Genomic DNA, 14176 nt, shown 5'->3' with positions numbered 1-14176 from the left:
CCTGTGGAGGCTGGGGGCATTGAACCCGAGTGGACAATGTTCAAAGTTTCCATTGCTGAAGCTGCGGTGAGGGCTGTGGTCTTAGGGTCTTAGGTGCCTCAAGGGGCGGTAACCCACGAACACCGTGGTGGACACCGGTGGTCAGGGAAGCCGTCCGACTGAAGAAGGAGTCTTTCCGGGATATGTTATCCCAGACGACTCCGGAGGCAGTTGCAAGGTACTGAAGGGCCCGAAGGGCTGCAGCCTCTGCCGTGAAAGAGGCAAAGCAGCGTGTGTGGGAGAAGTTCGGAGAAGACATGGAGAAGGACTTTCGGTCGGCACCAAGGTACTTCTGGAAAACCGTTCGCCACCTCAGGAGGGGAAGCGGGGGAACCATCCAAGCTGTGTACAGTAAGGATGGGACGCTGTTGACCTCAACTGAGGAGGTAATAGGGCGGTGGAAGGAGCACTTTGAGGAACTCCTAAATCCGACTAATACGCCCTCTATGGTAGAGGCAGAGCTGGAGGATGAGGGGGGATTGGCATCAATTTCCTGGTGGAGGTTGCTGAGGTAGTTAAACAACTCCACAGTGGCAAAGCCCCAGGAATTGATGAGATCCGTCCAGAAATGCTTAAAGCTCTGGGTGTGGAGGGGTTGTCTTGGTTGACACACCTCTTCAACATTGCGTGGAAGTCTGGGGACGGTGCCTAAGGAGTGGCAGACCGGGGTGGTGGTTCCCCTTTTTAAAAAGGGGGACCAGAGGGATGTGTGCCAATTACAGGGGTATCACACTTCTCAGCCTCCCGGTAAAGTCTACTCCAAGGTGCTGGAAAAGGAGGGTTCGGTCGATAGTCGAATCTCAGGTTGAAGAGGAACAATGCGGATTTCGTCCTGGTCGTGGAACAACGGACCAGATCTTTACTCTGCAAGGATCCTGGAGGGAGCCTGGGAGTATGCCCAACCAGTCTACATGTGTTTTGTGGATCTGGAGAAGGCGTATGACCGGGTGCCCCGGGAGATACTGTGGGAGGTGCTGCGGGAGTACGGGGTGAGGGGTCCCTTCTCAGGGCCATCCAATCTCTGTACGACCAAAGCGAGAGCTGTGTCTGGGTTCTCGGCAGTAAGTCGGACTCGTTTCAGGTGAGAGTTGGCCTCCGCCAGAGCTGCGCTTTGTCACCAATCCTGTTTGTAGTATTTATGGACAGGATATCGAGGCGTAGTCGGGGGTGGAGAGGGGTTGCAGTTCGGTGGGCTGGGGATCTCATCGCTGCTTTTGCAGATGATGTGGTCCTGATGGCATCATCGGCCTGTGACCTTCAGCACTCACTGGATCAGTTCGCAGCCGAGTGTGAAGCGGCTGGGATGAGGATCAGCACCTCTAAATCGGAGGCCATGGTTCTCAGCAGGAAACCGATGGAGTGCCTTCTCCAGGTAGGGAATGAGTCCTTACCCCAAGTGAAGGAGTTCAAGTACCTTGGGGTCTTGTTCGCGAGTGAGGGGACAATGGAGCGGGAGATTGGTCGGAGAATCGGCACAGCAGGTGCGGTATTACATTCAATTTATCGCACCGTTGTGACGAAAAGAGAGCTGAGCCAGAAGGCAAAGCTCTCAATCTACCGGTCAGTTTTTGTTCCTACCCTCACCTATGGTCATGAAGGCTGGGTCATGACCGAAAGAACAAGATCCAGGGTACAAGCGGCCGAAATGGGTTTCCTCAGGAGGGTAGCTGGCGTCTCCCTTAGAGATAGGGTGAGAAGCTCAGTTATCCGTGAGGAGCTCGGAGTAGAGCCGCTGCTCCTTTGCGTCGAAAGGAGCCAGTTGAGGTGGTTCGGGCATCTGGTAAGGATGCCCCCTGGGCGCCTCCCTAGGGAGGTGTTCCAGGCACGTCCAGCTGGGAGGAGGCCTCGGGGGAGACCCAGGACTAGGTGGAGGGATTATATCTCTAACCTGGCCTGGGAACGCCTCGGGATCCCCCAGTCGGAGCTGGTTAATGTGGCCCGGGAAAGGGAAGTTTGGGGTCCCCTGCTGGAGCTGCTACCCCCACGACCCGACCCCAGATAAGCGGATGAAGATGGATGGATGGATTGCTGGGTCAAAGTACAGCCTCATAGAGCTTCGAGCATGGCTGAACACTTTTAGTCTTGTTTACGTGTTATTTTCAAAGTTGCGAGCACAACAAATGCACCATTAATTCCTCCGTTGTGTGGGTATGGTGGCAGAAATCTCACAGCCACATACAGTATCTCAAAAATTGGAGACAATAAAATTAAAACCATCAACATGTTTAGATACCATTCGAGGTACGTGAGAAAATTAGCTTTTTTCATTTGGTTGAACCAGCCATTTAAGCCATTCTTTAATCACCTATTTAACCTTCTTCCCCTCCATCTTCTGTTCACTTGTTTGGTGTCTTTCTGCTTCCCTTTGTTCTATATTCATAATGAACCCCCTCCCATTTGAATGATGGGAAAATATCCCTGCAGCCCTCTTATCATCAATTCATCTCTTTTTTGCAAAGGAAATTAAACTCTCCCTCTATATATTTATATTTCTTTCAGACTTTTTCTGCTTCAATTTGTATGTGGGCTGCTTAAAAGGAGACAAGCCTTTCTTTCAGTGTGAGAGAAATGACTTTGCTGGTAAGACACTGCTGCCCTTGCTGATTTCTGTCCTCTTTATTAGGAGTGCCTTTACTGTACACAGTCATTTCTTTACAAGCCACAAGACGATTTTTGCCCTGAGGGTTTGTAATTTTCTGCCCTAATTCCCTCATATTTAAATGTATTTCTTTGCCTTTAAGGAGGAATGTGGAAACCCCAATCATGTATCAAGTATCTCTTTTATTTAATCCCTTCATCTATCTATTCATTCTCCTATTGTGTGAAGGACGGTCTGGGTGGCTCCTACAGTGAGAGCTTCTCTCACCTCATTCACAATAGGTTAATTAACAACTGCATCTCATTTATGACGCCCTGACCATGAGGCGCATCTAAGAGACAAGTTACATTTCAAGGCAATCAAAAGTGTGCTGCAATAAAAAATTGTTCATATAATTAAACCGCACAAAATAACAAGAGCAAGGACATACAACTACAATAAAAAGGGAATGTAATATAAACGAGGGGTTAGGGAGCAGGTCTATATATAACGTTCCTTTGAGTGCTAATCTTTTTAGGGGCCTTTTCGTTTAGATTGCACTGTGTTAGGAGAGACTTGAAACAATGGAGTGAGAGTAACATTCTACACGAGTCACTGACCAGCCTGCTGGGTGACACGTAAAACTGCCTCTAACATATAGACCAAATGATATCTCTGCATGCCTCCTTACCTTTATTCCTTTTGCTCTTTCTTTATTCGCACTTGGGGTCAAAACATATGGGCTCTTCAAGCTCAATAACAAAACACTCTGAAATAAATGTCCTAAAAGCTTTTGCTTTGTGGCTTGGAAAAGTGGAAGAGCCTCTAAAACAGCATTCAGACACACAAGAGACAATACAAAAGGAAATCCAGGATGACAATATCACCACTGCCACTATAATTACTATGTTTAATGTTGCTATAACTTCAACTCCAAATGAAATGGCAAAATATCTTGTTTGTATGTCCCCTCGAGAACTACACAGAGTATTCCAAACTGACGCCCCTAATGGCGTAACTAACTCATTTGCCTGTGCCTTTCACAATCTTTAAAAGTCTCTGTTGAAAAAATAAAATAGTTTTTTGATCTGACTTCATTATCGTTAAGGTTTGTTGATTTTTAGCCACAAAACAACTTGGTTAGGGTCAGAGAAAGATTGTGCTTTGGGTTTACATGACCTTTTATCGCTATGGTTAAAATTACAACCACTTGGTTGAGGTTAGTGAATGGCCGTCACTATGTCCGTCTTGGATTCCATCGGGCAAGAGACATACTTTCTATGACCAACACGTAGCTCTGTTGTTTTTGAATTTGGAGTGCTGTCGGTAGTGAGAAAAATGCAAACAATCGGTGCTGCCTACACCATGTTATCCTCCTGCTAGCATTAGCACCCAACAGGGCAAGTTTTAAACTTGTTTTTAGCCTCTTAACATGTTCAAAATGTCATTAAAAGTGCTTACCCATGTGAAGTGATACCTTCCGAGTGAACACAGTGAATCTGACTGCAGTAGATGTGAAAGAAATGCATAAAAGTTCTGCTAATTCAGCTCTGTTTAGTTCCGATCAGTGAAGAGAAACTGGTGGCAAGCCCACTAGCATGCAATGCTTGGAAGCGGGGCGATTCCATCCGTGAAAACAACGCGTATATGGACACCCACCATTATTCATCCTTCCTTCTCTCTTCTATACTTATCCTGGAATGATCTCTCTCTTTTTAAGGAAACCTTTGACCCCATAGAACACTTATAGCTTGCCTTGGTGAGCACTTGCCCCTAATGCCCACTGGTTATGGTTGCATCATGTTATGGCTGGACTGCCACTCAATTTAATGTAATGTATCAGTGTCCACTAGACATGTGAGGGGTGTGCTGTTTATGTGCCTAGTTTATTTCTGCCAGTGTGGCTCACGTCTCTGAAGTGAGGAATTCATTTGTGAATGTAGCCTACCTGTATATTTCAAGAACAAGTAGGTGTTGATAAGCTTTTTTGCAGGGAGGGCATTTCTGTCTTTTGGGTAAACATTGCTCATTATGTTAAGTTTCTGGGTGAAATGAAAGTTATAGAGTAATAGAGAAAATAAAATGAGAGAGAAAAAACGAAAGACAAAGAAAATGAAGATGCATGAAAACACTTTTTTTTTTTTCTGAAACAGTTCCAGGCGAGCCACAGTGGAGATGAGGCAGTCAGGTTGCATCTGTGACTCAACCAAGCTGTGTTTGCTGGAGATTCAAGGTTATGAACTCACTGAGTCACCATATAGTGTGACTGATATGCAAGCAGAGGTACGTGTTGGTGAAGGTGATTCATTTTAGATAGAGCAGAGTGATACAAAAACAGCTCAGGCAGAAGTGAAGTCCTGAACAACAATTTAAACTTTATTTTTGTCGACAAGAGTGCTGTCACCTAGTGATGTCCAAATAAATCTTATGAACCATTAGTTGTAATCAGTGACCCTACTACTTATGTCCTTTAAGCCTTTGTTAAAGAGAGCGTCATCTATTGGGCTCAGAAAATAAAGTGCTTCACAAAGCTTAATTTGGACATCACTACTCTCACCTCCATATCCAAGAATGTAATGCTTGCATATAAACAAAAATTAGATCATTTTGCAGGGAGTCTGTAAAAAAATGTAAATGAATAAAATACTTAAATAAATTCATACATTTATATTTCTACTTAAAGGTCACATATTATGCTTTTTCGTGTTTCCTGTCATATCTACAATGTTATAATATTGGATTTTCATATTAAACATGCTAACGCGACATAGCTGTAATCTCGGCCAATGCTGGTCATTTCTCCTCAAATTCTGGTCACTTTACTGCTGGGACATGTCCGGTTGTGTAATATTTGGTTTAGAAGCCTTTATAAGTGATTTTTCACGGTACAATGTCCTGCTATATACTCCGTTGCAGTACTTCCAGCTCTGGAGATTCCAGGAAGCGAGCTGGCCAATCAGAGCAGACTGGACTTTTTCGGGAGGACAGATTAAAGAGACAGGCGCTCCTACAGAGTGTGTCAAATCAGAGGGTGAATACAGGTGCAGAAGCCATGGGCAGTATGAGAAAAATAAAGTTTTTCTTTTACATTAAAGCATGTAAACATGTTCTAGTACAAACACAAAATGCAAGTATAATCCTGAAAATGCTATATAATAGTTGCCCTTTAAGGTTGTCTGTCTAAATTAGGTCTGCAACTAACGATTAATATCATTATCAGATAATCTGCCAACTACTTTCTTAATTAATCGATTATTCGTTTTGTCAATAAAATCTCAGAGAAGCTTCAAAAATACCCTTTTAAATCCAAGGTGAAATCTTCAAATGTCGCTTCGTACGACCAGCAGTTCAACCCCAAAAGATATTCAGTTTGCAAAGTATTCTTACTTCAAAAAATACTTCGATTAATCGATTATCAAAATACATGCCAATTATTCTTCTGTTTATCATTTAATGAACTAATCACTTAAAGTGCTCATATTATGCTTTTTGGCTTTTCCTCTTTCCTTTATTGTGTTATATATATTTTTGTGCATGTAATAGGTTTACAAAGTGAAAAAGCCCAAAGTCCACCCCAAAGGACTTTCAACAGAAAACACTGTTCACAAACTCCAAACAGCTCTATTGTAGTCCAGCCTTTACTTCCATGACAAACGTGCGTCACTTTGTAACACACGTTATAATGCTCGCCTAGCATGGCACAGCCTCGTGCTCTGCTCTGACTGGGTAGTAGTCCTTACCTAGCTACTGCGCATGTGCAACACTCAACAAAGATGGAACAGAAGTTAGTTAAAACAGAGAGCTCAACACACAGGGTGAAAAGAGGAGCTGCAGCAATGTGCAGTACAACAAAAATATGGTGTTTTTTGAAAATCAAACCATGTAAACATATTCTGATATAACCTCTGAATACAATTATGAACCTGAAAATGAGCATAAAATGAGCACTTTAAGCTCCAGTCTGAAACAAAGATAAGAGGGGCATCTTTAGTATAATTATAGACATACAACAGTGACATTTCCTGGTATTGCACTCAACATGATTGAAAGAGATCCCTACAAAGCTTTTAACTGGATTGCTGCTGGGCATCTGTATAACAGATAATAATATATTCAAGACTGCTATCATGGATAATACAATGTATGCTTATTTTTTCTAGAATTAACTCTACATGCTGACACAAATAGAATCCCTTTCTGTTGCTGACCAGAATGTTGTGGCAGCAGGCTAAGCAAAGTCTTCTCTTCAGCTGCGTCCTCCAACTCTTTCTGGGGGATCCTGAGGCATTAGGCTTAATATGTTCAGATATGTGTGCATATCTCCTCCCTGCTGGACATTACTAGAAAAAATCCACAAGGAGCTATCCTGGGGATATCCTTACCAGACGCCTCTTCAGCTTAATCCTTTAGGTGAGCCCAGCTACCCGGTGATGGGAACTCATTTTAGCTGTTTGAACTCTAAGTACGCAAAATTGTTGGGTTGGAATTCAGATCAACTGGAAAATTAAGAGCATTACTGTACCTTCAGGCATCACAATAGTTTGTATAGCACGTTTCAGTGCAAAAGCAGCACAAATCATCCTCTCTTTCTTACATGTACCTCAATCTTGCCCTAAACCTTGCACACATTTACTTGGGATAGCAGCTTCTGTCAACAAACTGTACATTTTCAATTCTACATAAGAATTTCAGCCATTGTTGGAGTCCAACATAAAAACACGATAGACTCACACCTGAGAACACCCCACAAGACACTATGGATGAGATGGTGTTAAGCCTTCTGCAGGTCCACAAAGTACATATAGACTGGACAGACACATTCCCTACTGGCTGTAACAGAGGTAACACTGTACTAGTGAAACTAAAATACAGTAGGCTTAAGCTACAGAACATGTAAACTTTACTTTTACCTTTGTTGGGAGGCATGGCTAGAGGAATACAGGAGTCTCCCTGCCCTGTGGATGTAGAGGACAGCAACGTCTTTGCCAGGAAGTCAGAGATGGGCTGAACCAACAGAGATGTCAGACTACCTCCAGCCTCTCTTGACACCTCAACTAGAGAGAAATACAAAAATACAGGAAGAGAATCAGAAAAAAATCAAGGTGAAAGCCAGAGTGAAAGCAGAATCAGGAAAAAAGAGACTGCTACACTGTAAATTTCTTCATTTCAGAGGTCATATATGGAATTCCTCAAAGTTCTGTTTTGGGTCCCCATCTGTTTCCTATGCTACATGCAAACAATAACTACAAGTCATTTTCTCTTTTAATTGTCATGGTAGCCAATTGTATACACCTGTCAAACACTGTAAATAACCGTTTAAATACAAGAAATGGATATAATGTGACTTTTTTCCCCTGATTGATATACGGTATGTAGTCTAAAAGGATTTTGCCTGTAGAAGCCAGAAGTCCTTCTGAAATCAACCTTGTTTTAATGTCTCTGATTGGTGGAGCTGATTGGTCCATTGCCTTTTTTCCATTTTCCACAATTTTATTTTTTAAGTCAAATGTTTCACTGTCACGGTCACTGTTGAGCTTTAAACAATCTGAGTAACATGACTGTACTGTATTAGACCTTTAATCAGAAATGTAGGGCTACATTTTTACATTGGTTAGTTATATAAAAAGGACTTATATTAAATGAACTGACGATTATATGAAAGATACATAAGACCATGGGTATGGTTTGCATACAATCTATTCAGTTGAGAAGACATATTAGCTACAACAAGGCCTAATGAAGCTAGTGCTGTTGTTAACAGATGTAGTATAGTTAGGAAATTAGACACTTTAAAACAGCAGACATCCTAGCATCCCCAAACACAATATCAATACTTTATTCCGCTAGCCACAATATCAATACTTTATTTTTTGTACGTTGTGTGCCTACTGTGTAATAATGTTCTGCACCTAGATGTCATAGCCATGATATAAGAGGGTTAATGCAAGTGGTGCATTTAGTAAAAGACAGCTGACAGTTTGTCTTTACCAACAGCTTGGAAGTCAATCAGATATGATGGGAATGATGAAAAACCCTTTCTCTATACTACCCTTCTCTTTCCACAGTAGAACTGACACAAAAATAATAAGAAACACAGGGTGGAGTCTGGCACATGATAAGGCTTGAGTTGTTTATTTGTTTGTTAGTTGTGTAATTTGTCTCTCAGTGATCATTATGGGCAGCAGGGCCTGATCAGCCTGACTGCACTCTTACGTATCTCAGTGATGTTAGTTGGCTACCAGAGATATTGTTTGTCATTTACAGGTTTAATTCATTCAGGATAAAGGTGTGTGTAATGTTGCTGGGCACCTGCTATCTTCCCATTGTTTTCTTACTCTTTCTCTCCTCCATCCCCATAATCGGGTAGACTGACTGATAATAGAGACATAGTTTCCAGATGTGGAACCATTGAGCGAATATGGGCATAGCTTTTGGCAACAGAGATAGCTGCACTGTTTGATTTTTCACATTAAGAGAATAAAATGTTCTTATCTAATCCTCGCTTCAGGTCCACCCAGCTTCAGTTCATAGCACTGCTGTTCCACTCTCCTGTGAATACATACAGTACGTGAGATACACACATAACTTGTACTGGGTGTGGATGGATATCATGGCCTACAGTAATAATATACTATCAAAAGGCTAAAAACAAATCAATAGGCTAACTAAAGAGCACTGCTGCTCAGCTCCATTTGCCATTGCTGCATACTGTATGTAGTGATGTTCCACATTTCTCCAATAAGGAAGGTAAATCAGCTGTTATTTTTAATTATATGTTTCTTTATTTTCTTTGGTATGTTATGTTTAAGTTGTTGTGTGTTCTATGTGTCACCTGGCTGACATTTCCAGTCTGGTTCAGATTGAAGATGCCGCAAGAGGAAATTTTCACTTTTACATTTTGTAATGATAGTAGTTAAGCTGTTGAAATCATGCTAAAATAACATAATCTATTAAGTCAATATGGTGATGTGACAGGAAAACAATGTCAAATGAATGTGTTACCTCGGCCCATATGACTTCATGTAAACTTCTTGGTTTATTTGTAATGAGTGAGTGCCTACCAAAACAAAAAAACAAAAAAATGTTTACTTACTTCCTTTGGTCTGGACCAAATTAACCAAGCTACAGGTGTGAAAGCATTAAAAAAAACATTAATTAAAGGGCCCTTATGTAATTGCGCTAACACAACAACCAACACACAGATAATTTGTTCAAAAACATATGTACTTAGATTTTGAAGATATGTTTAACACTTTGTGATTTTACTTTAATTGACATTGAAGCCCATGCACTGACTATTATCATAACAAAGGATCTGGCACATTTGAACTAAAGTTGTCCAATACAAAACCTTGTGCTGCTTACACAAACCTTATCTCATACTAGCCTTGCATTTTTGCATGTTTTATTTTTTTCCCCAGAGCCCAAGGCAGTGTTTAATGTTTGGTGGGATAACAGCAACATTTACAGTTAGACAGTGTAGAAGAAAATTAATTTCCTAACAGTTTTACTCACTTTTATTTTTTACTTTGTTTGAGTTTTTTAGCAAAACCTTGCACGTTTTAAAGTTGTAATACTGCTATGTGTAAATTTTCATATAATTATCATAAATGACCTGTAACAGCAAACAAGACTTACAGGGAAAAGAAAGCTATTTTTATATAGTTTTTATTAATGCCTCTCACAGATTTCAGTGAAACACCGGAAAAGCCTGTGTTAGTGTATCCATCCAGGTACAGGGTAGCAGGAGATTTCTTTATATAGGCCTAATTGTATTTTAATTTTATTTCAGAAGTTATCTGCTGTAGTTATGGCTGATAATGGGGCAGGACCATCACAGAAAAGAAGGGAAATTAAATGAAGAACAACTGAAAGCTAAAACGGAAAGTGAAAGACGACGGGCGAAATGCGAGTCAATCTCTGTTGGGATTTCAACAGATGGAGACAATTACGGGATTGTAAAATATTCAAAACCGACCTCGAATTGGCCCTCAAGTATGTAATATGTCTATTTCATTCATATAATAACTTTAGATTGCGCAATGTGATTGTACGTCAGTATCCAACATTTAATTACGTCCTCCTTCCATTTAGCGCCCGATTTTTTTTATTCCTTTACAATCTGTGTTTGTGTTGGCCTACTATTTTCTTTTCCCTTGTCCCCCTGTACCTGTGTAAAGCGTCCTTAGGTTTCATGAAATGCGGTATATAAATCTAAGTTATTATTACGTTGGTATCAATGCTTTGGCTCGTGACACAATGACAGTGATACCTGGTTTAGCTCACGATATATCTAAAGTAGGCTAAGTTACTGTATGCAACACTTGAAATGCAACGATGCATCTGTAACTTATTCTTTTATTGTAAATGAATGATTTTCTGTCTGAGTAAAACATTCATTGTGACTATACAACCTCCCGGTAACGCTATCGCAGTAATACAGTGTGCAATAGAGCACTGTAAAGAAAAGACCTTTACGTCAGTAGGTGTGGTAAAAACACTACCGCTTTTGTCCAAAGCGGCTGCTAGAATCAACACAAAAGCCACTTTAAATACAAATAAAAAATATCTGTTCTGCACTAGTACCAACAGAAATAGGGTTTCACTGCATCCTAGTTCAGATGACATCGTCATGTCAGAAAGCCCAAAAAAACCAACACTGTATTAGACTGATAGGACCTGCTTAAAACCCAACAAAGGTAGAAAGAAGGAAATTAAACCTGAAAACCGACAAAATGTTTTTTGGCATACTATGTAAAACCAATTGATAGGTGATTAAAGGCCTCATTAGTCATATTCCGTTTTAAATCATATCATCAATGTGAGTATATGTTACGGGAGGTTATCAGGCAATCAGATGGTTGTAGTTCCTGCCCATGTTTTCAGGAAATCTCTTCAATATGATCTCATTGCCAGAATTAAGGAATAAAGATTTTTTTTGCTTGAACAAGTGTTCTGTTTCTTTGTCATAGTTAAACTACATCTACAATATCTTCACAACCCAATAGGAGCTGCAATCAGCCATAACCGACAAAGATATAACTTATTACAAAGGCATGCATCGTTTGTCCCTAATATCCCTAATAATTTCCTCAGCCAATTGCTTCTTGTATACCCCATTAACTTAAGCATATTGTTACTTTTCTGCTTCTCTTGCAGTTGATCTATACTTTGTCCAAGTTTGTGAATAATCTATACTCTAACCTTAGCTGTGAGGAAAAGTTCAGCAACCCTTGAAAAACATCCCTTGTGGTTTCTTTGAACCAAACTTCTAGTCAATAGCCTTCTGTGGCTGGTCTAGTATGGTGGTAATCCAGCTCCACAAAACAATTAATAATCCATGAACAACACGGGAGACAAGACAACAGGAAGAGGGGGGAAGAGAAAGAGACGAGGGGTGAGACAACTGAGGAGGTAAAAAAAAAAAAAAGGTAAAAAAGTAAAGACAAAAAGCGAGGTCAGGCGATGGTGTTGCGATTTAGGAGGCACAGGTTCAGTTATTAGCAAATATTAAAGGTATTTTATCAATATTATTAAAATTATCAGTATTGATATATTGATAACTTTATCCAATTTAATAAATAATAAACAGGTCACCATCCTGAACTCAAGGACAGATAACTGTGGACCTGTGGATACTGTCTCAAAAATGTGTTTTCTCTTAAAAATGCTATTCATTATTATTATTATTATTATTATTATTAATATATTATAAATATATATATATATATAAAATCATCATTTATAAGGTGAACAGTGAAGGAGCACTGACCTGCACAACATAACTTCAGCAATACTGATTAATAACCACTCATTCTTTAATCAATAAAGATCCATTATTCAACTACAGCTACAAAGGCAAAACAAGCAAGCATGTGGTGTGTGTGTGTGTGTGTGTGTGTGTGTGTGTGTGTGTGTGTGTGTGTGTGTGTGTGTGTGTGTGTGTGTGTGTGTGTGTGTGTGTGTGTGTGTGTGTGTGTGTGTATGTATGTTTGGGGGTAGTCATGGCGCAATGGATATAACACATGCCTTTTGTGTGGGAGACCTGGGTTCGATTCCCACTGCGATAAATCAACCAATGTGTCCCTGAGCAAGACACTTAACCCCTAGTTGTGTGTGTGTGAGAGGGAGAGAGACGAGAGAGAGCAAGATGGCGACGAGACTACGTGGGTAGTGCAGCAGATTCCGCAAGACTCTTATAATTTGCAGTGTTTCCTCTATGTTGATTTAAAATTTCTGCCGCCACGGTATCAGAAATAGGGCAGACACACAACAGGGTTTCTGCTATGTACACCGCGCACCGCCACTCCTTCAGCTGTTTATGAAAAGTCATAAAGTCGTAATTACACGACTCTGCAGAGCCGTCTGCTCTACTGAACTCAAGTGAACTGTCATCCGCTCTTTCGCCCCTTTAGGGTGAGCAACTGGAATAGTGACAGGACATCATCACTCGCGAAGTCATGGCAACCAAATAAACAACTAGGCTAGTACTACTTGTCACTCAATCTTAGGCAGTGACAAACAGCGACGAAACCCGTGACATGAAATCTGCACTCACACGGGTCCCATACAGCTCAAAACCAACATGAAAAACGTAGCTAGTGATGTTCACTCAGCGTTTTATTTTGTTGTTAAACTGTGTGTTAAGTCACCGGTTTCAGGTACCGTCTATTTGCTGGATGGTTTCAAGGTAACGGTCAGTAGCTAACATTAGCAGATAAGCCCGTTGACAGCAACGTTATTGTTCATGTTTTGGCACAATGTTTCTGACCCCAGGAACAGTGCCATGCTTTGATGCAACCATGGGCTTAGAGGCCAAAAGTGGAATTGCAACATCTGGCAACCCGCTGGCCCAGAAAGACTTTTCCCATACACTTTGCATGGCGAGGGGGGACATCAACTTACCAGTCCTGACACTTAAATTGTATATTTAACTAGGCATGATAAACACACATATTGAACACGAGCAGACCCACGGGACTGCGTCGCCCTGCACTGCTCTCCTGTAGCTGTAAAAATGGCTATATGGCTGTAATTCATCATGTGTATTATCTTATGATACATCCGAGCGCTGTATGCTGTAAAGCCTGTAAAGCCTGTAAAGCCTGTAACTTGGATGTAACGTTATTATGTCTCTGTTCCTAAACTGCGGGGGCTAGTAGTTAACGTTAGCGGGAGCTAATAGCACGACATAATGAAGGCGTATCCCACTGCATACAGTGCAGGGCGACCCACGGGACTGCGCCCGGCTGAGTCGCCCTGCACTGTATGCTTATATATGATAGTTCTCTCAAGTTCCTGTAGCTGTAATAATGGATATATGGCTGTAATTCATCATTTGTATTATATTATAATACATCAAAGGGTTGTATGCTGTAAAGCCTGTAACGTGGATTTAACGTCATTAACGTCTGTGTACCCAAACTGCCGGGGCTATTGGCTAAAGTTAGCAGTAGCTAGTAACACGACATAATGATTACATCTCTTTGGTTCTCTTTATACAAATCGTTTATTAAGATAAGCATTAAACAATGAGAAACAACGAAAACACAATGTTTA

At 41.0% G+C, this 14176-nt stretch overlaps 1 protein-coding gene across 1 annotated transcript in view; it reads right to left on the bottom strand.

Annotated features, from left to right (window-relative positions):
* The window catches only part of LOC144523968 (inactive N-acetylated-alpha-linked acidic dipeptidase-like protein 2), a 196854-nt gene that overhangs the window by 28839 nt on the left and 153839 nt on the right, over positions 1–14176 (bottom strand). The window contains exon 6 of the mRNA XM_078259939.1: positions 7528–7671. Coding sequence (XP_078116065.1) covers positions 7528–7671 — 144 coding nt within the window. The remainder of the gene's footprint in view (positions 1–7527; positions 7672–14176) is intronic.

This window comes from Sander vitreus, chromosome 9 (genome assembly GCF_031162955.1).
Source record: "Sander vitreus isolate 19-12246 chromosome 9, sanVit1, whole genome shotgun sequence".
Lineage (NCBI taxonomy): Eukaryota > Metazoa > Chordata > Actinopteri > Perciformes > Percidae > Sander > Sander vitreus.
The sequence above is the reverse complement of the archived record's forward strand: the minus strand, read 5'-3'. Positions and strand labels throughout refer to the sequence as shown.